This window comes from Phalacrocorax aristotelis, chromosome 1 (genome assembly GCF_949628215.1).
Source record: "Phalacrocorax aristotelis chromosome 1, bGulAri2.1, whole genome shotgun sequence".
NCBI lineage: Eukaryota > Metazoa > Chordata > Aves > Suliformes > Phalacrocoracidae > Phalacrocorax > Phalacrocorax aristotelis.
The window spans coordinates 7,026,684-7,049,189 of NC_134276.1; the positions used below are offsets into that span (position 1 = coordinate 7,026,684).

At 41.6% G+C, this 22,506-nt stretch overlaps 1 protein-coding gene across 4 annotated transcripts; it reads right to left on the minus strand.

The window, feature by feature from the left end:
• Positions 1 to 3,903: 3,903 nt before the first annotated feature.
• Positions 3,904 to 21,210, minus strand: EED (embryonic ectoderm development). Of its 4 annotated transcripts, XM_075076518.1 has the most exons (13): positions 21,064 to 21,210; positions 18,142 to 18,294; positions 12,701 to 12,793; positions 11,729 to 11,794; positions 10,837 to 10,962; positions 10,637 to 10,718; positions 8,975 to 9,066; positions 7,913 to 8,046; positions 6,690 to 6,795; positions 5,766 to 5,924; positions 5,271 to 5,344; positions 4,313 to 4,462; positions 3,904 to 4,233 (listed from the first exon to the last, which is right to left on the minus strand). In XM_075076518.1, exons 1-13 carry the CDS (start codon positions 21,190 to 21,192, stop codon positions 4,107 to 4,109), a joined length of 1,491 nt encoding a protein of 496 aa, XP_074932619.1. In that variant the 5' UTR covers positions 21,193 to 21,210; the 3' UTR covers positions 3,904 to 4,106. The 4 variants fall into 4 exon arrangements, with proteins under 4 accessions (XP_074932619.1, XP_074932758.1, XP_074932678.1 ...); XM_075076657.1 differs by lacking the exon at positions 5,766 to 5,924; XM_075076577.1 differs by lacking the exon at positions 4,313 to 4,462.
• Positions 21,211 to 22,506: the final 1,296 nt, after the last annotated feature.

A 22,506-nucleotide genomic window follows, 5' to 3' on the forward strand; every position in this document is an offset into this window, starting at 1 on the left:
AAAAAAAAGACCCTCTACTCCTCATTAGGCTTTGAGGCTGAACGTGCCCTGCCCCAGCAGACTTGTAACCATGACAGCAATAGGCTTATTTCCCTCCATTTTGGAACATTTTCCCAGTCATTTTTCTTCCCAAGTCAACATGAACTGGTAGCCAGAGTTGGGGAAGTTTCTTTTCAGGAGGGCCTTACCCGTTGCTGGGTCTGCCCTCACCTCGGCACGACACCCAGGGGCAAACTCAAAGTACAAGCAGCAACAAGGGCGTGTACTGCACCTGGCTTATGCTGAAACAGATGGAAAATCTGTGAAAAGCCGTCACAATTCTACTCATGCAGAGAGGGGGTTTTGTAGTTTTGTTGGGTTTTAAAGCATTACAGTATTGAAATTAACCAAATATTTTTCTGGCCATGGATCCCCTCCCATGGTGGCAGCTAAGCAGCCTCAGCTGAGCCTGAAGCCTTCCCTGCAGCACTTGTAGAGGAAGTGCATTTCTTGACTTTCTGCCATGGAACCAGAGCTCCCCAACATCATCTGTGGTGAAGAAAACCCAGGAGAGCATGAAACATGCACTCCTACATACACTAGGAAGAGCAAATTCAATCCACATTTGCATGAGATTCTTTGGCTTAAAATTAAAAGCCTCAAGAAGAACCCGATTTAAAATTACATTGTGGTAACTTTTTTTTTTTTTATTCAGTTGCCACCAGATGGAATAAAGCCTCAGCAAACAGGACCTTAATCTCTGAGGAGAGACCCGTACAACTGAACCACCAATTTAACAATTGGGAACTTGCTTTCTACTTCCAGCTGTGCTACAGACTTTCTTGCTGACTCTGGGGAAAGTCTCTGCCTAAAAATTAGGATTTTGGTCCAAGCCAATCATTTATTTCTAAGTCTCTGAAAGTTAGTGGAGAAAGACAAAGCCTTCCAAGTAATTCTGTCCTCCAGCTTATTTTTTTATGAAGGGATGAAAGATTAATCTCTTCAGAGAGATACTCGGCGTGTATCAGTTGAAGGAAACAGCACCTTTCCAACTTCGCTGTACCCTTCATGCAGGGTTCACACAGACCAGGCATCTGTAACGCTTTCAGCCTCCCGAAACAGTTTCCTGGCTGTGCTGCAATCAGCAATCAGGGGAATTGGAGCCAGGCGGAGCCTGACTCTACCTCTCCCTCATCTGCCCTTTGCTGAGATGGGAAACAGAAGGAGCAGATTACAGAATTTGGCAAAGACCAGACCTACAGGTGGCTTGCAGACCATGGCAAAGAACGCACATTAATGTCTTTCAGGATCTTTTTGGTGGTTTTCTCCAATACTAGGGCAAACCCCACTTTTGATGAAGAACAGGCACTAGGGCTCTCAAGGAACGTGGGTCAGCAGTTTCAGCTTACACAAAGGTACACACTAAAAGGTTAAAGGTTTTGGAGACTATTAAATTCTTCTTTAAACTCTTTTGCAATGGTTATAACTCTACTAGCTATGTGTCTTCAAGAAGATACACAATAAAAATAATTTGTCCCTTTTTTTAAGTCTAGAACTAGGCAACTCTAGGAAGAAAACACCCCGATGGAATAAATACACAACTTTTATGTTCACTTGAGCTTTATGTGCCTGAATGTTGAAAAGGAGTTCTTTTTTCCCCTTGTGGAGTATATTCAAGATATTGTTAATCCTAAAAGCAGATAGGGCTGACTTCTGTAAAGGAGAGGGTTTTTAATTCCCCATGGCTGGATCCAGCTCTTACTTCTGCAAGTTCACACTGTCTAGCTCTTCCCTTCATCAACACCTTTAATCTGATTTTAGCTCCGTCCAGCTTCCTCAGGGCAAACCTGCCAGAACATTTGTCTGTATTGTAAGAGAACATTCTTCAGCACATTCCTAAGTTAATACAAAAGTTAACGCTGACCCTTATACTGTTAGGCCTCTCTCTAGTCAAGCCCCACCCTTCCTTTCCTTCCTCTCAGAAACAGAGCAACTCAGTTGTCAGAACATACCACTTACCCACCAGAAAAAAAAACAACCATGGCAGAAGTAAAATCCCTACTGCTTTTGTATTCCATTTCACTCTTAGCCATGGGAAAACACAGAAGAGCCAGTGCAATGGCACGCTCCTGTAAAGCATTTGCAAAGGTTAAATGGTACCAGCCTCCAACCCAGGGGTTCTCTATATAGCTTAGCTCATCTGATCAAAGCTCTTTCCTTGAAGGCTGGAGGAAGCCTGAGCACTCCCACTGCCTTTTTGGAGTGCTCTCCCAACCACATCCCCTCCTCCACCGGTTCTCAGACTCTGCCAACCCCACATACTTGCCACAGAATGAACTATGAGCTATACAGGCCAGAGCTGTGGCTAACAGGCCACCTCTGCTGCATAAACGCTGGTTCGTACTGTGCCAGCAGTGCTGTCATGCAGAGAACTAGAGGTTAAAACCTGCCTCCAAGCTCCAGTCTCACCTGCCTTCCTCTCCTTCTTCAGGTAATTTGTGTTCAGCTCTGCAGGTGATTCAGTCTCCTTCCTCCAGCACTCAGGCTTATACCTGCTTCTGCCTTACTCTGTGGTTTTACACTTGGCTTCCTGATCATGTCCCCACGACCGGTCAGCCAAGGGCACCCCTTCAGAGAATGAGCGGGGTGGCCCCTTGGCTTGTGCAAGAAAAAGAAGGTCCAGAATCCAGCTCAACTGAACACTGGTTTTGGATGGACTTGTGTTTCAAGGTACTGCTGCACCTCCCCAGCAGTAAGGACTGGGATTTAAAAAAAGGATAAAAAAGGGGAAAAAATATATGTTACAGAGGAAGACTGATAAGCTACTCGCCAGCTCTGGATTCCAGTTTTTGCAGACTCCCAAGGACACAAATCAAAACTGGCTTAGCATATTACTTCAGACTGAACAGGTAGTTTATCTAAACAGTATTGACAAGCTTCCCAAACTGTAACAGGAAAAAGCAATATCCTGAAAGATCAAAGTCAGATATGCACTTAAGTCAGCAGCAGACAGGGCTCCTTCGCTTAATCCACTGATCAAAAGAGCACTATTACGTTGCCAGTGATAGTGCACTTGTATGTGCAGAATATCCTAATACAGACTTTTCAAGTAACGTGTTATGGTGAAGGATAAGAAGAGCACGGTAGGAAAAAGTACGTGAATGGTTCAGCTTTGGTAAATGTTATTCACCTTCTTCCTCGCTCAGGTACGCGCAGCTGTCGGGCCATGTCTTAGACCACTTCCAGAACACAAACATTTCGACTACAGGCTGACAAGATACACACAAGTGCTTCGAACACAGATCATCGCTGCCAGTGACGTCTGCCGTCTTATCCATTTTCCCCCTTTCATTTTTATTAATTGTACATATTTTAAACCTCTATGAAATAGTATTGATTTTAGAATTTATTTTTCCTAGGGCAAATAAAACATTGATGAGGCCATCTGGGGATACTGACAATAGAGACAATAAAATATATTTCTAATAACTAACTTTGAATTGAGGTAATCGCAGTGACTGAACAGCCACAGTCCAAACAGTAGAGCAATACAAAGTAAAGCTTTTCCCCCCTAATCAGTAACAGAAATTGGGATGTGAAAAGCACATCCCAATTTGAGATTATTAAAACTTCATTTCAATGTGCGATGAACTTAAGGAATGAGTTCAACGTATTTTTAGCAGCGATTTAACTTTTATTTGTACTATATTCCTAAGTGTAGTATTTCCTTTGTGTGGTCCCTGGATAATATTCAATAGCTTCATTAGGTTTTCAGTAAAAAAGACACATACGCAGCTGCAAGCACACATGTACCTTAATTTCTAGCAAGCTGCTGTGTATCTGCGTGATAGCTGTAGGCAAAGCAACTTCACTGGCCATAAGTGAAAACTCATTGTGGGAAATAATTAAAATGGACAATTCAGAAAACTTTACAAAAATACTTCTTTTTATTAAAAGCAGCAATTTCAAGCAGAACAATACACAGAATGTAAACATCACTAAGTTCAGCTCCAGCCTGCCGAACCTTCGAGAAAGTCTACACTAAATGCATCTACCGTACTAGCGAGTTAACAGACTATATTATAATTTGAAAATATATTTTCTACTTTTAATTAAGAAAAAGTAATTTATCGTAGTCTGTCCCAGCGCCAGATACTGGCATCATCACACACCGCTATAAGGATACTACTATCCCTGCTAAAACTGGTTTGTCGAATGGCAGCAACACATTTAGGATGAGTAAGAGTCGTACACCTATAAATAAAAGAAAATTATTCAGCTGCAACGTTAAATCTGAACTTGCTATTACATTATGGAGCGCTGTTTCACCAACCTCTCACTTATGTGGCCTAGGAAGAACTGAAGGGCAACGGGATTATGCCCTTCATGGTGTATTTTGTATTCCAAATGTGGACTGGAAAGCTGTAATTTCCTGTGCACCCACTGCCATTTTTCATCCACCCAATTTTCATTGAAGCACTGACTGAAAGTTTAGTGAAACACATTATTTCGGACTTCAGCATCAGTGTTCTTTCCCAGTGGTTAGGAATAAAATATCATAAATGGGTGATTAAAGACCACAGCATTTTTAGGAACTTTGTACATTTATGCCTCTATATATACACATACACACATATTTATATAGATTATATTTTATCTTTTTTCATATATTATATATAAAATATATGTAAGTATAATTTATTATATAGTGTGTATAAAAAGAAAATATTATATATAAAATATATGCATTTATTTATATCTATTTGTATGTTTTTATATATATATACACACACAAATATACATATATCTCTATCTATAAAAAAAAAACATGCTATAAAACATCCTGTCCGCACAGGTGAGGAACTGGAAAGCCATACTGTCTTCTCCCCATTACACTCGTAGCTAACCTTTATACTCTCATTACACTAGTCCTTTCACCTATTTCTCCTTTGTCATGTGCTACACCCACCGAGCACATATTCTCTTAATTGCTTAGTACATTTTCCACCTAATTAGTTTGTAAGCTCTTTGAGGAACAAATAGTCTTTTACTGTATCTACAGATGGTGCCCAGCACAATCGGACTGGGGCCTCTTGGCACTACCGTAATATAATAATCAGTAAAAACTAATAAATGTTAACCTTCAGGGGCTCAGAATGTTTATTTGCCTAGTAGTTAAAATGGAAAGTGACTACTACTGTTAAAAAACGTCTATAGTTATCAGTAAAAAAAAGGAAAGTAGCCCAACTCCCTGCCTCAACAAAAATAAAATTTAAAAAGTAAGTACTCACTTGGCTTTATGAGGATCCTCTATCTCTAAATCCCAAACATAAAGTTTGCCGACCTGATTGCCCAGAGCAAGCATCTTTAAAAGAAAGCAGAGGATAGAGAAGTTCTGAAATGCTATCTCAAAGAACAGAAGTCAGAGTTTCATAAAGGCTCTATAGGTGATAAATTGTGCGTGATTTTTTTGATCATGAATGACTTAATGAGTTTGTTGGAGGGGCTAGAAATGCTATAAAATTTGCATCCTTCCTCCAACTTTACTATCCACCTCTGGAGATGGGGGAGGAAGTGGAAAATAAATATATCTTTGGTGGAACTTTTTCCATCAGGCACAACCCAGAATGAAAAATCTGGAGCTCCTCCAGTTTCATATAAAGCCCCTTGGCATAAAACATTCTGCTTCTCAAACATCACATGACAAGACTTCGCACGTCCACAAAAATGGAATCGATGAAAAGCTACACACCTTCAAATACAGCAAAGTCAAAGCTCACACATACCTTTTGCCAGAAATCCATTGAAAACCTCATGTACCATATATCACACTGGCTGTAATCAAATCTCCCAAGTATGGTCACATTTGACTCACTGGGCTTGATTTTATCTATATCATCTTCCATTTTGCCAGGTTTCCAGCACACAATGGCATTTTCACAAGACTGGGGGGGGGGGGAGTGAAAAAAAAAAAAAATCACCTATATTTACAATTTATACTGCAATTTCAGTCTAACTATAATTATAACCAAGCATTTAATCCCATAGCTTCCCCAACTGCATCAAAAGTAGCCATAAAACTGGCTCACAGCCACATCACCAAAAGTACATCACCACCCGTCGCCGGGAGCCTGCTGCCCTCACAGCCTTGCCAGGTAACAGGGCTGCAGGAGCCCTCCCTCACTCGAGAGGAAGCCGACCAGATGTGCTCAAACACACTCTCATGAGCAGTTTAAATTAACCTCGACTTGAGGGTTGTTCATCCAAACCCTTCAACCAACAGGACCACGCGTGCAACCATTTCTGGCAAAGAGGCAGTAAGACCACCTAGTTTAGTATCTGCAGGTAGACGTTACTGGTGGACACAGCAAACACAAATCACAGTCCGTTATGGGAACCCTCATTTCTCCCTTTAGCAGCAAGGGCCCCCATCGGCATCTATATATTCTCTTTCTGCATTCTCTACCCATCTGGGTGGTTGGTATCCCTGTACTTTTAGCAGAGGTACAGCTGTAGTAATAATTTTACTTTTTAAGTACAAGCTGCTTATCCACACATCCTGAGAGCTGCCAAAATTCACAAACCACGGCGTAAAATCATTTGGCCTAGAATATTAAGTTAACCTACAACCCAAATACTAGTAAAATTTCTATTAAGATCCTCAAAACAAGCAACTGCGAGTAATATAGCTGAAAAAGCTGTGACTTTACCTTGGAAAGAATTAGGTCTCCCAACCATCGTACACAGTCAACATAGTTTCTATGTATGTCTCTCGTAGAAAAGTCAGGAAAGTGTATTTTCTGGGAAATGAAAGGCCTATGGAGAAAATTGCCAAGTGAGGTTCAGAGAAACACAGAAACGCAGGGTCTAATTTTTAATGGCCAGTTTTAAGATATCTCAATGTTGAAAGGGCAAGCCTGCCTTTTTTTGTTGTTTTTACAGTTTTATAACAAAGTTGATTTGTGTTGGTTTGTTGTTTTTTGGTTTTGTTTTTTTTAAAGAGGAACAGACCCTGTTTTCATCCTCGTCGCTAATGAAATAACGTTTCCCACTGTACAAGATGGTGCAGAGACAGTGCTAAACAAAACCACTCCTTCAGACGCTGAATACAGCTTCCATTGCCAAATACTACAAGAACTAATTAAAGCTCAGTTTTCCTGACACTGTTTCTGTACCATCTAAATTGTTAAGTAGAAAAGCACACTAGGAAAAAAACCTTTTTTTTTCTTTTTTTTTTTAAAAAAGCACACTAAAAAGCATCATTTAATATTTGGTAACATTACCAAAAAAAGCGAGAGTATTTTCACAGTTAGTCTCACTGCTGAACATGTTCAGTCTGTTTTAGACTCTTCAATTCTTTCAATGGTTTAACTGGAAGTTAAGATTAAAAAGTTGATGAACTTCATGAAAGAAGATTTATCATGTATCTAATTGCTATGTTTACTTGACAATTTACTCATATCTGAGGTCAGATCAGAGAATGATGAAAAAAAACCCAGGTTATAAACAGTTTTGTCCCTGTCCCAAAGTCAGATAACAGGTACAACAATGAGTAATAACTACCCAATATAAAACTATCTGCTCTATTTAATTACACAAATTTGATTCCTTCCTAGAAATTTTGAGGTGAGAGAAAGAAAAGCCATTGACGTCTTGAAACACAGTGAAATACAAGCTTTACATTTTTTACTCAAACATATAAGAAATAATTAAGATATTTAAAAATAAAAGTGTCAGGACTTTAAATCTGAATTAAATAAAATTCGGCTGAAGCAAACATCAGTAAGACACTTCTAGGGAGATTCAGTATCCAGTACAATCCCCAGGTCACTCCCTATGCCCAAGAACTCCCAGTCTGGATAGGAATTAACCTGGGCCATTGATGAGAATATTCATGTTTTGCAAAGACAGCAAAGAAGATGAAGACACGTACCTGTTGGTTTTGTTTGGGTTATACTCATAAGACTCTTTGATGGCATTTATCATTCTCTTGGAATTAATTCTCCACAGTTTTAGAGAGTGATCCATCCCACAGGACATGATTTTTTCACCAAGAAGATCATAATCCTATGTATATGAAACAATTTTGAGGACCCCCAGCCTAAGCTGCATATCAACTGAGATTTTATTCCATCAGTTCCATCAAAACAGCATTTCTTTTGCTTAGAGAATGCAACAACACTGTGTATTTCAAACAGGAAAATGCTAATAACTTAATCCTGCTCACTGCAAAGCAGCACAGTATCTTAGTAATTGTATTTACTCTCAAGAGAGACAAATTCAACAGCACTGACAGAGGATGAATATACTGCTAGTGCTCCTCCCCCCCTCAGTAAACCCCTAGGTTTCATTTTATGGATCAACTTTGGCAGAATTCCAGGGCTATGACATGGGTGATGACTGCTTAAACCACGAGAGAATAACACCAGTGTCAGGTTTCACATAGATGCACCCCTCACCTTTCAGGTCACACAACAGGAATGGAAACAGTTCATAAAAGCAGCATAGTAAAAGTCAACTATTCTAGTTGATTTTTCCTGGGTACCAGTGTCTGTTCACAGCCACTGAAAAGCAGCACAACTCACCTGAAATAACTTCTTTCCTTCACTACCATGACTCTCAAGGCTTATTTGTTCTTGCTGCTTTGGCTTCGTAAGACCTCAATAACTTCAAAAGTGGGACCATCATGAAAACTTTTTACTCTTTCTAGCCCCACTGAGCTCTATTTTGTTTACTTCTAGGCTGCACTGTGAGAAAACTAGCTACTGAAAGACACAAAAAGTGAACACCTGTCCTGTATATTGAGAGGTGGCCAGATCAGTCACACCACCTTAGATTTAAACTAGTATATCCCCTTAAAACAGTATTTATGCACTTCAGGGGGGTTTTAAGTAGGTGTAATATCAAAACAGTGCACAAGAGGATAAGAAGTTGCATATTGTAGGCTTACTACCCTTTGTAAATCTAAATCACTGCCCCACAGTCTTCCACTTACTGCACTTAACACCTCATCCCTGTGCCCTTCTACTCCTCCAAATATTGCAACCAGCGTGTCTGTCTGGATGTTCCACAGTCTCAATGCATGATCTATAAAGAACAAATAAAATTACATGCTGCTTTTCATATGTACATATGAATAATATATTTCAGCTTAACTACTTTCAATAACAGGTGTTCATGTAAACATCAAAAAGGCACTTAATTCTTCACTTGCAAGAAACAATGGAAGTGCATTAACTAAAATTGCCGTTACAACTGAACTATTGTTAGAGTAATTCTGTAACTGAGAAAGTGTGCCTGCCCGCCCCCCTCCCCTAGGGACAGCTTCTTACAAAGATATACTTGGACCTTTCGATCATCTGAAAGCAGAGAGTCATCTGATCTTGGGCAAATACGCTTTTATTTAGTCTCACCTCAACAATAATTGTATCTATCAAAAAATGCTAGAATTCCTTTCAGCCATTCTTACATCAGCATTCAGAGGTTTGAATTTCCATTATTTTAATCTTTAAAATATCATTCTTTATGAACCACAGACTGTAGTGACGGGAGAAAATGTTTCTATAAACAATACGTACTCCAAAGTCAATCCAACTCACCCACTTGTTTAAAGGAAGTTTTAACAATTTCTAATTAAGAACCTCTACTGTATCTCCCTTTTGGAAATGGGAACCTCTACTGTATTTCCCCTTTGGATTCTACAAGTATGCTGCACTGAATTACAGCAACATCAACAGAAAGGCCATTACAGACGCAAATATTCTCCTTTTTCTAGTCACCTCTCAGCCAAGCAGTTCTGAGACTCCAATATTCTCCTGCCTCATGCCCTCTCAGAGGTAATACCTGGTCCAAAGATTGCACATTAAAACTTGTAGTACTATGGCTAATGTAATTAAAAAGAGAACCTAAAAAATATACAGAACTCAAGAAATTCAACATTACAGACCCACAGCACAACCTCGACAGCTGCAAGAATCAGAGAGGTTCCCAATTCCTATTCTTGTGTATCTTCATCAGTAATAGCAAAAACACTAAAGTCAAAAGTCCCCTTATGTGAACGTTTCCAACTCCAGCATCCCTGAAGGCTCGCTCTTGCGGCAGATCAAGTATTCCCTTACTTTAAAAAAAACAGTCGAGATTAGAAAGTTGCGACTGTTCAGATCTTCTGGACAAGCCATAGGACATCATGCCAAAAACTCACTTTTCCCTTCACTAATATGCTTTTTACACAAAGTCCAGTTAAAGTCAGAGCTGCTCCTGAGCAACAGAGAATCGAAGTTTTCCCCATGAACACGGTGGTGAATGCTGTCTGCGACTTTAAGAGATCCCCACTAGATGGCAACATAATTCAACAACTGAAAAAAATTAGAATTGGAAAGAGCAACCCCAATGCTCATGTTTCTTCTTCCCTAAAAGCAGCACTATTCACAATCCCTTTGCACCACAGGTGGAGTTAGGTTTATTGTAGGCCATGGATTTAATATATGCAAGAGATATAGCCATAAAAGAGCAGCATTTGCTCTCAACTTTAAAGGTAAACTTGTTCAGTACCATTCATAAAAACCTCCATTCATGGAGATTTGGGCTATTTTCAAGACCAAAATCCAATCCAAAGTATCCTGATTTATACAAACACAAAAGAGGGTTTTTTCCTCACCTTTGCTTACAGATAAAAGGAGATTTGGATCTCTTGGGTGGAATTTCAGTTCATTGATTGCATTTCCATGGCCCACGTAGTGCTGGGATAGAATTCAGAGACCAAGTTATCATTTCCCCTCATGTTCACATGTATTTAGCAGACATAAGTTTCATGCCTTACTGAAATGCAAGCTGTATCTTGAGCTTCTGAGCACTCACCTTTATGCACTGCATTGTAATAGGATTAATTATCCTAATAATACCCCTGGACCCTGCCACAGCCAGAAGAGGATGGCTTGTATTGCTATCATATGTCCACGCACATGTATAGAAATTTTCATCTGCCTACAACATCTTACGTTAAGGAATGTAGGAGAAATAGAAGGGTTGTTTTTTTTTAAAAGCAAAGGAAGAACTTTTTTTTTTAAACAACATGATTTTTCAAGTAAATTTGTTGCTATTTTATACAAGTGCCCTGGACTCCCTGCTGGACCCAATAAGAATAACAAGCATATTTGATTATATACCTACAAATACAATCAACATTGCCTTTTCTGCAGATGCCAGTTTCCTCACTTCTGTTCCATAACATACAAGCAACACCTCCTCTCTCTTGGCATCACTTTTCAACCTCTTTCTCCAAATTATCCAAAGCCTGTGAATAAAATGAGGATGAATCAAGACTGAGTTCACAAGTTACTGACTTGTGTACTACAAACGATCAACACAAGTTATTACCCCTTCAGAGCACGAAACATAATCCTTAGGCTTTAAACCCAGTTCCAATTCACAGAGAAACTGAGACCACTGTAAAGCAGCAAATGTGAAACATTACACAAATATTAGTGTTAGGAAGATTAAACTGATGTAGAACCAGTTTTCAAGTATTTTAACAGAGCGTGTTCCGTGAGTCTACATTTCTAATATTATTTCAATAGGAGGGACTCTAGGATGTGGGAAAGAGGTAGGACTTGAACCTCAAAACAAGGAATGTGCCACATGAGCAAAGTATTAAATCGCACACAAAACCTTCATATGCTTTTTCCTACAAAGCCTCTTCATTTTTGATAAAGAGGAAGCAAGCAAGCAGCTTTTTAACTTAAAAGGATACGTCAGCATCCACATATGACTGCAACAGACGGATTTCTCCTTGAGAATGACATTCATATAAAGTAACCTGGAGGGAAAAAAAAAGCGGGAGAGATTGCTGCTTACTTGTGATATTTCAAAAGGAAATCACATGCATCTGCGTACTGACTTCCTAACGGGGAGAGGTAGCATGCCTTTATGGTTTAGATCTCATCTATCATCTCTCTGTTTCCAACAGGTAGAATTCATTTGATAAAAGAATACTCAGAGCAGTTTCAGTAAAGCACCACTCCAGGACTTGTCAGCAGTCCTTCCCAGATATTGAAGTCTACTATATGAATTGTCTTAGTAAGATTAAACTGTATTTGGAATTAGTTACTGCAGCCATCTCTAACATGACTTGATCTTCTATTGAGCCATTGATACCTTGTTTCATCTTAGTTTAGCACGTGTGTAACTGCCAGGTGGAACAAACCTGGAAATGAAAGACTTCTTGTTTATTCACGACACTGGCAGAGAATGCACTTCAGGAGCTCTTTTCAAGACTGAAATGACATAGATCCTTGTTCAGAAAAAGCCTACGAATTCACTCCACACAGGCCATTAATTTAGCTACTGAGCTGCCTGGCATCACTGCAGATGCTCCTTATCCCATTTTAGAGCATATGACCTTTTGGAAACAGTAACATCTATGAAGAGTAATTTTAGTGCAAAGATACATGTATACACCTCTCTTCCTTACCTTGTGTTTTTATTACTGCAGGATTTTTTTCTCTATTATATAGGCTAATTCCCAAATAGCCAACACATGACTTCATAAAACAATCCAGAGGATGCAACTCTCCCAGATAACAGACACTACCTACCTCAGAAATAAAGCTTTCTGTATGAAGTGTCCTGTGTCCGTACTAAACACAGGTAAAGGGATTGGTTGAAAAAAAGAACGCAAGCAGAACCGCACAGAAGGGCTTATGCTTAAAAACAGATTACTCACTCTGTTGCTGCCTACAGTGGCAAAAACAAGAGGATCACCTTCTTTACTGTGCCAGTTAAACTGGACTCCAAACAAAGGCTGACCATGGTCCTCCTGTAGATGTAAAGTAAGATTAGAGACAAAAAAAAAAAATAAAACCCACAGGCATATTATTTCTGTGAAATTCAGCTGCAGTGGTAAACAGTTTAATTGACATGTTTTCCTCCTCAAACTACTGGGTTCACATCCAGTATAATTTCAGATAGTGAACAGTTAAAAAGGACAGTTTTGTAACATCACATTTTAACTTGGCTGTCTTAAGGGAGGTTAAAGGAATATTCTGCCCTCCCCCTCTCCCCCACACACCCCCAGGCTTTTAAAAAGTGAAAGGAAGAAATGTTGTCTCACAGTTATGGCCAGAAGCTGGCCCAACTCCTGAGTTATATTTGCACCTCTACTATTTTGTCTTGCAATTTTCAACCAGGCCACCTCTGCATCTAAGGCCACACCTATATGCATTTTACATTGTTACATTTACTTCCATACAACTATTTACAACTTCACAGAGAAGAATTATTAGGACGGAGAATAATTATATTGGTATAAGGGTGGAGATGGGCCACATTTAACTATTACGGAGCTACAAGACTTAACTGTGCTATCACAGACACGACAAATTCACTCCAGCATGTCACAAGGCTGCTGCAAGGTTCATGTCTACTAAGTGTTTTCAGACCGCCTACACAGCTACCAGAAAAATGCCAAGTATTATTTTTATACAGCTTACATCAGTTTAATAGAAAAAAAAACAAAAACCCAAGCAGATATGTTTATGAATCGTGATGAATATGGTGGTGCTTGTTAATAATTGATAACAGTATTTTGGCCTGTCCTGACAGGATGTTTTGAGTAAGAATAATGTTCATTAAAGTGCCTCCCCACAGGGGACTGTCTGGGACAGTGCAGGCAGGAAGGAAGTGTCTCATGACGGCTGCTAAGCAGTCTTCAAATGGCAGTGCTTCAGAGACAGCACCAGAAATATTAGCCCTGGCAGCTTGGGCTTATCCAAGAACCAAAGAATAAATTTGAGGGGGGGTGTGGGTGGGGAGTCCAACACTGCTCAGAAAAAGGAAAGTAAGGAAGTCTGGAAGAATTTAAAATGGCATTATTTACTGAGAAAGGCAGTATCTGTTAGTAACAGGCATAGCTAGAAGAGAAGGGAAAAAGTCTTTCGGAGATGAAGGCCCTCCTGCAACTCTAAAAGACAGGTAACAACTTCCAAACCTGAACACAGATTTAAAAGAATTGTTTAAAATCTAACTTGAAGTGTTACCCATCATAATGTGAAAGAACAGACTAGTGGCTTTATGTGATGAGGGATATAGGGTATTAGCAAAGGGGAAAGTAGCATGGATATTAGTGACCCCGTGACAGAGGAAAAAGCAGGTGTTCAGCATCCGTAAAAGATTATAGTTTAATTAGAGATGAAGAATGAGGAAAAACTGTATGCCATAAAACTGCGTACACAAGGCCATGATTTTTAGTGTCCAATACAGTTCTGAATTTTACTTTCTAGGCTTTTTTTTTTTTCCAAGTGTTTTTAACTCTTCCTTGAAAGGAATGGCTGAGAGGTCAAACACAGAATACTTAAAAAAAAATTTTCACTAATAATTAGTTGGTTTTGAATTTCTGTATGAAAGAGTTCATGCTGGTGAATACTGAGGGCTTTTGATATACTGCACGAGGATAACAAAAGTAAAATGCATGGATTCTTACTGCTTTATTACAGAGATATATTAGCAGGTTTTGTGCTTGTTTTTCTGGAACAACCTTTTTCTCTGTCTCGTGTGCTGTTTCTGATAAATTTAGTGAAATGGAAAAAGTGAAGAGGAAGATGTTTTTCCCCCACAAGAGAGGATATTTTTCCAGCATAAGTTGTGATAAGTTTGTGATCTTCTAGGTAGGACGCAGACAAGGGCGATACGTACCAAGTAGAGAAATATAACAGAAGGCTTGTTTCGAAATGTCTATATTTGAGTACATAGCTGAAGTATTTAGTAAGCTTTTTCAAAGACAACCTATTTCTCTGCAAAAGTTACTCCGCAAGACAAATGTCCTCACATCCAGCGCTACAGCCTCCAAGAGCCTGACTGTACATGTCACAGTTTTTCTTGTGTTTAATGGATGAAGGTGTCAGGCAGAGGCTCTTGCAGGAAGTCACTATGGTATCCAAAGGGATTACGCTCACCTCATTTAAACTACCATCATTCCCACTGGTCAGAGAGAGCACACAGCTGTTTTGATAATCCCAGCCCTCTATACTTTTTGTCCCAAGTGCTAAATGATGAAGCAGGTTTTTAAAAACATTACACTTTTAGGTGCTGCACGTTATGGTTATCCCGAGATGCCAAGTACGTCATGCAAATCTGACCACTGGTTTGTACAGACAGAAGTCCAACAGTTGAATTGTGAAATGCCATCTTGACCTTGGTTTGAATAAAGGGCACAAAACCTAAAGTACTCAGGTTCTTCATGCATCACAGAAAGAAGGCAGAGGAGAAAACAGACCTACAGTTGTTACAAAAGCAAATAAATAAATAATCACTGGTTAGTTCTGCCCTTACTCACTCAACACCAACCCAGGTTCAGTCAGACCTGTTTTTAGACTGAAGGCAGCGAAGTAAATAGTTTGCCAACATGAAAAATAATCACCAGCAACTACACAAACTCATTTTAATACACTGACACCCGCACTGCCAGCGAGGAACCAACTGACCGCACATTCATTCCCAGTTCCCTGTAGTGGAAGCAAGCCATTATTGGCAGCAGTTTTAGTTACCTCTCCTTTACAAGCTAGAACCTTGCGTGTGGCCAGTTACTGATTTCCAGCTCAGGGGACAGCAAGTAGAAGCTGAGAGACAACACTGGCTGCTGACAGCCACTGAGCCACACCCTACACAAGAGCAAAGGGTAAGGCAAATAAAAGCATTGTCTTAAAGGGAGCACATCAAAGCAGAAAACACACAGCTCTTTGCTGGAAGATCTATAAGCAAAACATATGTGGATGTATGAGAGGATGTGCATCTGTTAGCTGTGTATGCTCATTTATAAACTACATTTCCATTCAGCCCACAGAGAGCAAAGATTGTTCAGTACACCTAACTTAATACTGCAAAAAGCAAAAAAACAAAGGCAGTTTCTACTTCCTGTCCTTTTCCAAGTTATATTTTTGTTTTCCTGACACTTAAATTTCACCCAGAATAACTTCCACGGTGGTGTTTAAAAAGCATATTTAGCAAGCACTGAGTTTTTCAGGCTGAATCATAACCTTTTAACATTCAAAGCAGATGGCAATTGCCGTATTTCTTTGTTTCCCCACAGAAAAAAAGTAAAAAGCAAAATAAGAGGGGGGAAAAGAAGAGTAGGAAAGTGGAAAAACACATAAGTTATAGATCCCCAAATAATATCAATTTCCATGTCTTTAAATCATGTTGACTCATTAATTTCCATACATGCACCTTACAGCCTAGTTCAAAGACGTAAACTATGGGATGTGGGATGTGATGTCCAAAGAGTCACAAGTGTCTTTCTGAACCCATATACAACATTCAGTCATTAGAGTTTATCTCCACAGTATCTGCAAAATTAGTATGGAAGAATAGGAAAAAAAAAAAAAAGAAGAGAGGATTCCTCAAACATGAAGTACCAAATTTCGCTGCTACCTAGTCTTTGTATTAACATGCACCTTTCTTATTATCATCATTAATTTCAGTTCAAAGATAAATGAAGGAAAAAAAAAGATCATAAAAATATCCCACTTAGCTGAAGCGCTGCATTTGCTCCCTCACAGCTTGATTCCACTTGCACAGGAATCTATTCCCAGGCCCTGATCCAAATCCACGGAAGTCAGGGATTGCTTAACTACAGAGTCCCCCTCTAGCGGGGCCTGCGCTGCAGTCGGGGTGAGGGACTGCTGTTTTCACAGAAGAGTACTTGAAAAGCACTAACTACTTTGGAATATGTGGTCTGCAGATAGAAAACAAATATGCTTGGCAAAACACAGAACTTTTTAAATGTTTGGGTGCTGAAAGGCCTGCGCCTGTGTTTGAAGCATGACTGGAAGCCACAGAAAGCACTACCTGTGGGGGCGACTCATGTGACTCACAGAACAGCTGCCTACCTAGGTGAAAATGAAAGAGCTTCCCTTCCTCCCACACCCTGAAAGGACTAGAGATCATTTTTGTACTTCAAAAAGACACATTAAGATCAACTTGTTTCCCAGATACTTTTGTCAGTATAAATTCATATCATAATTTCTCCAGTGGCAAAGCTGCTTTATGAGGTTTCCATGCTCCAAACCTCTCATCTACCCCCGCATTTCAGTGAGGCAGCCTGAAGCCGAAGTTCAGAAACATCTACATCAGCACAGCTCAACAGCTAAATGTGGGGGAATGACAAAAACCTCTGAAAGCAATTCCGCAGAAAATATCCACTCTGGAGCTGCGCACATGCTCCTGTTAGCTAAATATAAAGTTTAACAAAACTCCCATCTTGTTCCAGCCGCGATCTTTGCTTTATTTAGAAATCTTCCAAAAACAAATTGGGTGGCATATTTACAGCTTTTGCCACATAAACATCCCACACAAGGCTGGGGAGTGAAAAAAGAACATCCTGACAGTGTTAAAAGAATCAGAGAAAACTCATTCAGTCCACCATAGTCTGTCACCGGTGCAGAAGAAAACAATCATACTCTACAACACAAGAACAGGGAGTAAAGACCATGCATCCACATCCCTTCATGCCATCAGGTATTACATGGGAAGATAAAAATGACTTAGATCAGGTGTGAACACGTAATCACAACATTCACGATAAATAAACCAAATTGCACTATACAGCACTTCGGACAATTGCAGGAGGACAGAAAATACCTGATCTGGTAAGTGTGAGGAAAAAGCGACTCCAAGACTGCAAGACTGTTGGGTTGTTTTGTGGTTTGGTTGTGGGTTTTTTTGTTTGGTTGGGGTTTTTGGGGGTTTTGTTTTGTTGGTTTGGTTTTGTTTTGGTTTTTTTTTTTTAAATACATTCCTGTCAATCTGTATAGGTTCTGCGCTTTGCATCCACTTGTCACAGGTTTTGTTCTATTTGTGTTTGTTTATTCAGGTTTTTTTATCTTTACCTCAAGCAACTACAGCTTCAATGAAATATATAATTATAACGTATCACACAGCTTTGCAAACCTCTACAAAAATTGAGTTAATTGCAGCACTTTGTATGGTTTCCTTTTTCTTCAAAACTTCACCTATTCCAAATAAGAAAGGTACTTACTTCAGATGAGCATGGAACATAATTGTATACAGATATTTAAAAACATCTATCCTGACACTGTCTCACAGTCCACATCAACATTACTGCCAGCAAGCGGTACCCAGCAGCCCCACACCGAAGCTGCACATACCTACCTTTAGGCTATTTACACATTTGAAGGAATATTTGCACTTCTTTGACTTCCATTTTCCTTTCCCCCAGCTTTTTCTTCCCGGCGCATTAGGAGTGTTTGTTGGTGTGTCAGGGCGTTCGGTGTTAGTACCGCTTTCAATACTAACCGCATCATCCTGAAAACATTCAAATTATATAGAATGTAACAAAGGTATAATTAACTGCCGTATAAATTCAACTAATTTTGCAGCACTTGGCCTTTGCACTTTTCCTTCTCCTCCATAGGAACACAAGATCTCCTAGGACTTGGTGTTATTTAGATTCACATATTTAAATCTATTACTAACATAATAGCATTCCTCCCTAGAAACGGAACATGAGTCACATGAGGACTGATCCAAGAGGGAGAGACGTGAACTGTGATCTAGTGATGTTTCTTAAGAATACTGGTAGCTGCTCTTTAGAAAAATGTCTAAAGATAAAGTTGTCACTTTCCCTAGAAAACATCTTTGACATAGATGAAGTGAGTACTTCTGAAGTAATGAAGGAAGAGGTGGTCTGTGTAAAAACATTATGCTTAGCCATACCAAGAACCTAACTGTTCTGAAAGGCTTCTGTACGTGCTCAGCAGCATCAGGCACAGCACAGTTCTGCAATAAGTCAGCACTGGCACGGTAACGGAAGTCCCACCTCTCCCTCCTGCTCTTTCCTACAGATACTTGCTTCAGCTAAAAGCTAAATTAAAAAAAAGGAACAAAACCAAAAATAAAATTCGCTTGCTGTCTGATCAGCTAACTAATCCAACTGACCCTCTAACCGTCAGCCACCAGAGCTAAGGTAGGGATGGGCAAAACAACCCACCCAGTCGCTGAGCAGTTTTAGATCAGCTTTGGACAATTAACAGAAACTACAATTTCACAGTCTCACTGTGGGTCACTACTCAGAAGGGCGTTTCTATTCTCTGCACAATCCATCCCAGTACACCTCAACTTCACCTGCATCGTAACTTGCAGCCCTGTGCTTCCATAAGAGTAAGTTCAGCTTGTTAAAAATCAACGTGGGTTTTTTTTTCTGGCAAGGTCTGTTCACTTCCCATCAGAGTAGGGGGGGAAAACACTCATCTCAAGGACACGTGATTTCTAGATCTGAACTAAGGGAGACAGAGACAGACAACCTGTCACAGGAAAAGAATAAGTGTAACATGAAGCTGCACCAGGAACTCCTCTAGGAATACAGAATAAGGTCAACTATAAACATTAATGCACCAGTTCCCACCAAACATTTCTTCTTTGTCCCAGTTTCATATCTGTATCATCAGAAGCCAGCAGAGGTGTACCGGCCTTTGGTTGCCCAACATCTCTGAAAATCAGGACATCAAGAGGAGAAAAAGGAGGAAAGGCAACACACAAGCCTATAAGTGAACTGCCCAAACCTGGAGTCATACCCTTCACGTTGCACCCCTAGGAGATCCAACCCTCCCCAAATACGCATAACTGAGTTTAGCAATTTTTATGTTTTCCAGTTTCTTCTCCTTTACCCTAAGAAATTTCAGAGCTTGCCAAATGCTTGTCTCCCAAGCACACTTGCTAGCCAGGGTCGTAATGCTTCACAAGACCGAGGTTTTCTCTTGACTAGTCAGATATTGTTAGTGTAAGAACACCAGGTACCTGGTATGGTGCAACTATGCCAAGTACCTGCAACTACAACACAACCAACAAACTTGCACCCAGGATACCTGTGGAAAAAAAAATACATCCTTTCTCCAAATCAGCACTATTTTGCCAACTTTTAAACAAAATCCCTGTCTTTCAGGAGTTGTGGCTTCCAGTAACAAACTCTTGAAAAGGGAGTCCCTTCACCATTGGGATAGGTCACATTTTCAATAGCCGGGCAGCCCACGTCCGTGGTCGCTGACAGCCTACACTAGGCACCAAAGCAAACCTGAACGCCTTCGTCACCGAATTACACTTGGATTCACAAATGCTGCTGAGCAGTAAAAAAATTCAGTAGCAGTGGTGGGGAGTGCCTCGAACCTGCCTGTCGCTCACTAGCAGCACTTCCACAGGTTGTGGGGGCCATCAGCCAGATCCCTCACTTTCTGGATAAGTGCTCTAACCAGGAAAAAAAACCATGCTGCATAAAGCTGACACCCAAATAACACCCTTGCTCCCAGGAACTACATAAAATAACCGCTAGATACCTTAGATTAAGTTTATCTTTCAAGTATAAAGCTATTCTACGTCAATCACATTACCTTTCTTCTGAACACTAGATTTCAGCCTAACTTTGAGATCACAGCCCTCATCCCTGCTGCCTTCTTCTGCTGACAGAAGCTTATGTGCACTATCCCCTATTCCTCATTCACCGAAGGGCTGCACATATAGATTTATGCTGCGTGTTACTCTGCAATGTGACAGTGAAGACACACGATGCAAAACTGCAAGAAAGAAGGAAAACGTTGCTGTTTTGCAGCAAAAAATTATAAGAAAGCCTGACATTTTGAAGTGGACTTCGAGTCGGAGAGGGCTTAAGAGTTTGGGCCTTTGATCCTCCCTCACCCACGTGGAGGAGAAGTGAGTGTCTCTGCCCCAGACCCACGCCGGTCCCTCCCTCCCTCCCCTGAGGGGCGGCCACCGAGCTGGGGCGGCCACCGAGCCGAGGCGGCGGGCGGACACCCCCTCCGCCCCCAGCCCCTCTCCCGCCCGGGATGCGCCGCGCCCCGGCGGGGTCCTGGGGCCGAGGGACCCCCGAGGGGCCGGCCCGGGACGCGAGGGAAGGGGAGGGAAGGGGGTGTCCCCTCGCGGCGGGGCCCGACGGGCGGCGGCGGCGGCCCCCCTCGCCTCAGCGCTCCCGCCCGCCCCCGGCGCGAGGCCCCGCGGCCGCCGCGCGCGCGCTCCCGCCCCACTGCCCCTCCCCCCCGCCGCCTCTCCCCCGCTCGCCCTCACGTTCTCGTCGCCGGACAGGTCCCCGGGGTTGCTGTTCTCATCGCTGCTTAGCTTCTGCTTCTTCGCCGGCATCTCACCCCCTGCTCCCGCCGCGGCCGCCGCTGCCGGGGCTTCTCCCCGCTCAGACATCTTCCCCGCCCCCCACCCCGCCACGCAGCCGCAAAGCGCGGACGGGGAGGTCGAAACGCCTGCCGTAAAGCAACCCCGCGCCCCGTTCCCCTGTCGAGGAGCGGCGGGCTGCCACACTGCTGAAAAAGCGCTCTTCCCGCCGCCGGCGCCTCAGGGGGCCGCTGGCTGAGGGACGGCGCGGTCCCGCCTCGCCTCGGCGGGGCCGAGCGTTACGTTAACCCGTCGTTTAACAGCGGGGAAACGTAGCAGCACTTCTAGCGCCGCTTGCAGCGCGGCCGGGCCGGGCCGGGGCGCGACGCGTGTGAGGTAGAAACAAGCACTCCCTGTCGCCGCGGGCGTTAACGGTCGTGCTGCCCATCGTCGCCCGGTTCTTGTGCCTAAAGCGTTTTTCTTTATTCTCCTCTTGCTCTATAGAAGTCCTTTAGCCTGGAAGTGGTGTTGCCAGAGAAGGAAGATAGGCTCTGCTCTGCTGCCTGCTCCTGTAGTCCCTGGCAAGTTCCTACCACAGCTATAAATTAAATAACTGCAGTCTCCACATTTTTATGTACTTATTTCAAAAAACGTGCGTCCCAGAGTCATAGTAATTGTGAACATTAAAAAACCTCCTCTACCAAAGGGGAAAAACAATTTGCCCACAGGCACAGCGTCATATCTGCTTTTCTTGTAGGGGCAGAAACAAGTCATTCCTCCCTGAGGGAGAGATTCCAGTCTCAAAATGTGATTGCTTTGAGGGCAGCGATAGAGGTGAGCCATGCCCTGTATGTAAAATTTAATCTCGCATAACCTTCAGAGATGAAGAGATATGCTTACAATCATTCATGTAGCATAGTGTTTTTAGCAGTAGATAGCCTCTTTTTTTTCTTCTGCAGAACTGCAGGCTCCAGTGAAGCATTAGATAATATATAGCAAAAGGTTGTAGTTTACAATTAATAAAAGCTCTGCCCGGGTCTGTGCTGTAAGATCAAGGTTGTGATAAAAGTGTTTGTGGGAAAATACACAAAGAAAGAGCAGTCTTGTTTTTAAAATACGACTGGGTGTTTTCAGACTGGCATCTTGATTAAGACTAAATCACGACTGCGCTGCAGATCTCTTAAAAGAAGGGCATGCACAAAGTTTTCACTGCTGAGGGTTTTTAACTTCTCTCTGTGAGTGCCCTTGAGCTACTGGAGAGGAGAGAGCTCCCCTTCATTTTGCAGCTGTCAACTGATGCCCTCCAGACGGCCAGCAGTGCATTCAACTCTGCCTCGTTTCACTGGCTCATCCAAAACGTAAGGAAAGTGAAAGCCTGGGCTAGGCTGTGCTGCTTGGCCTGTG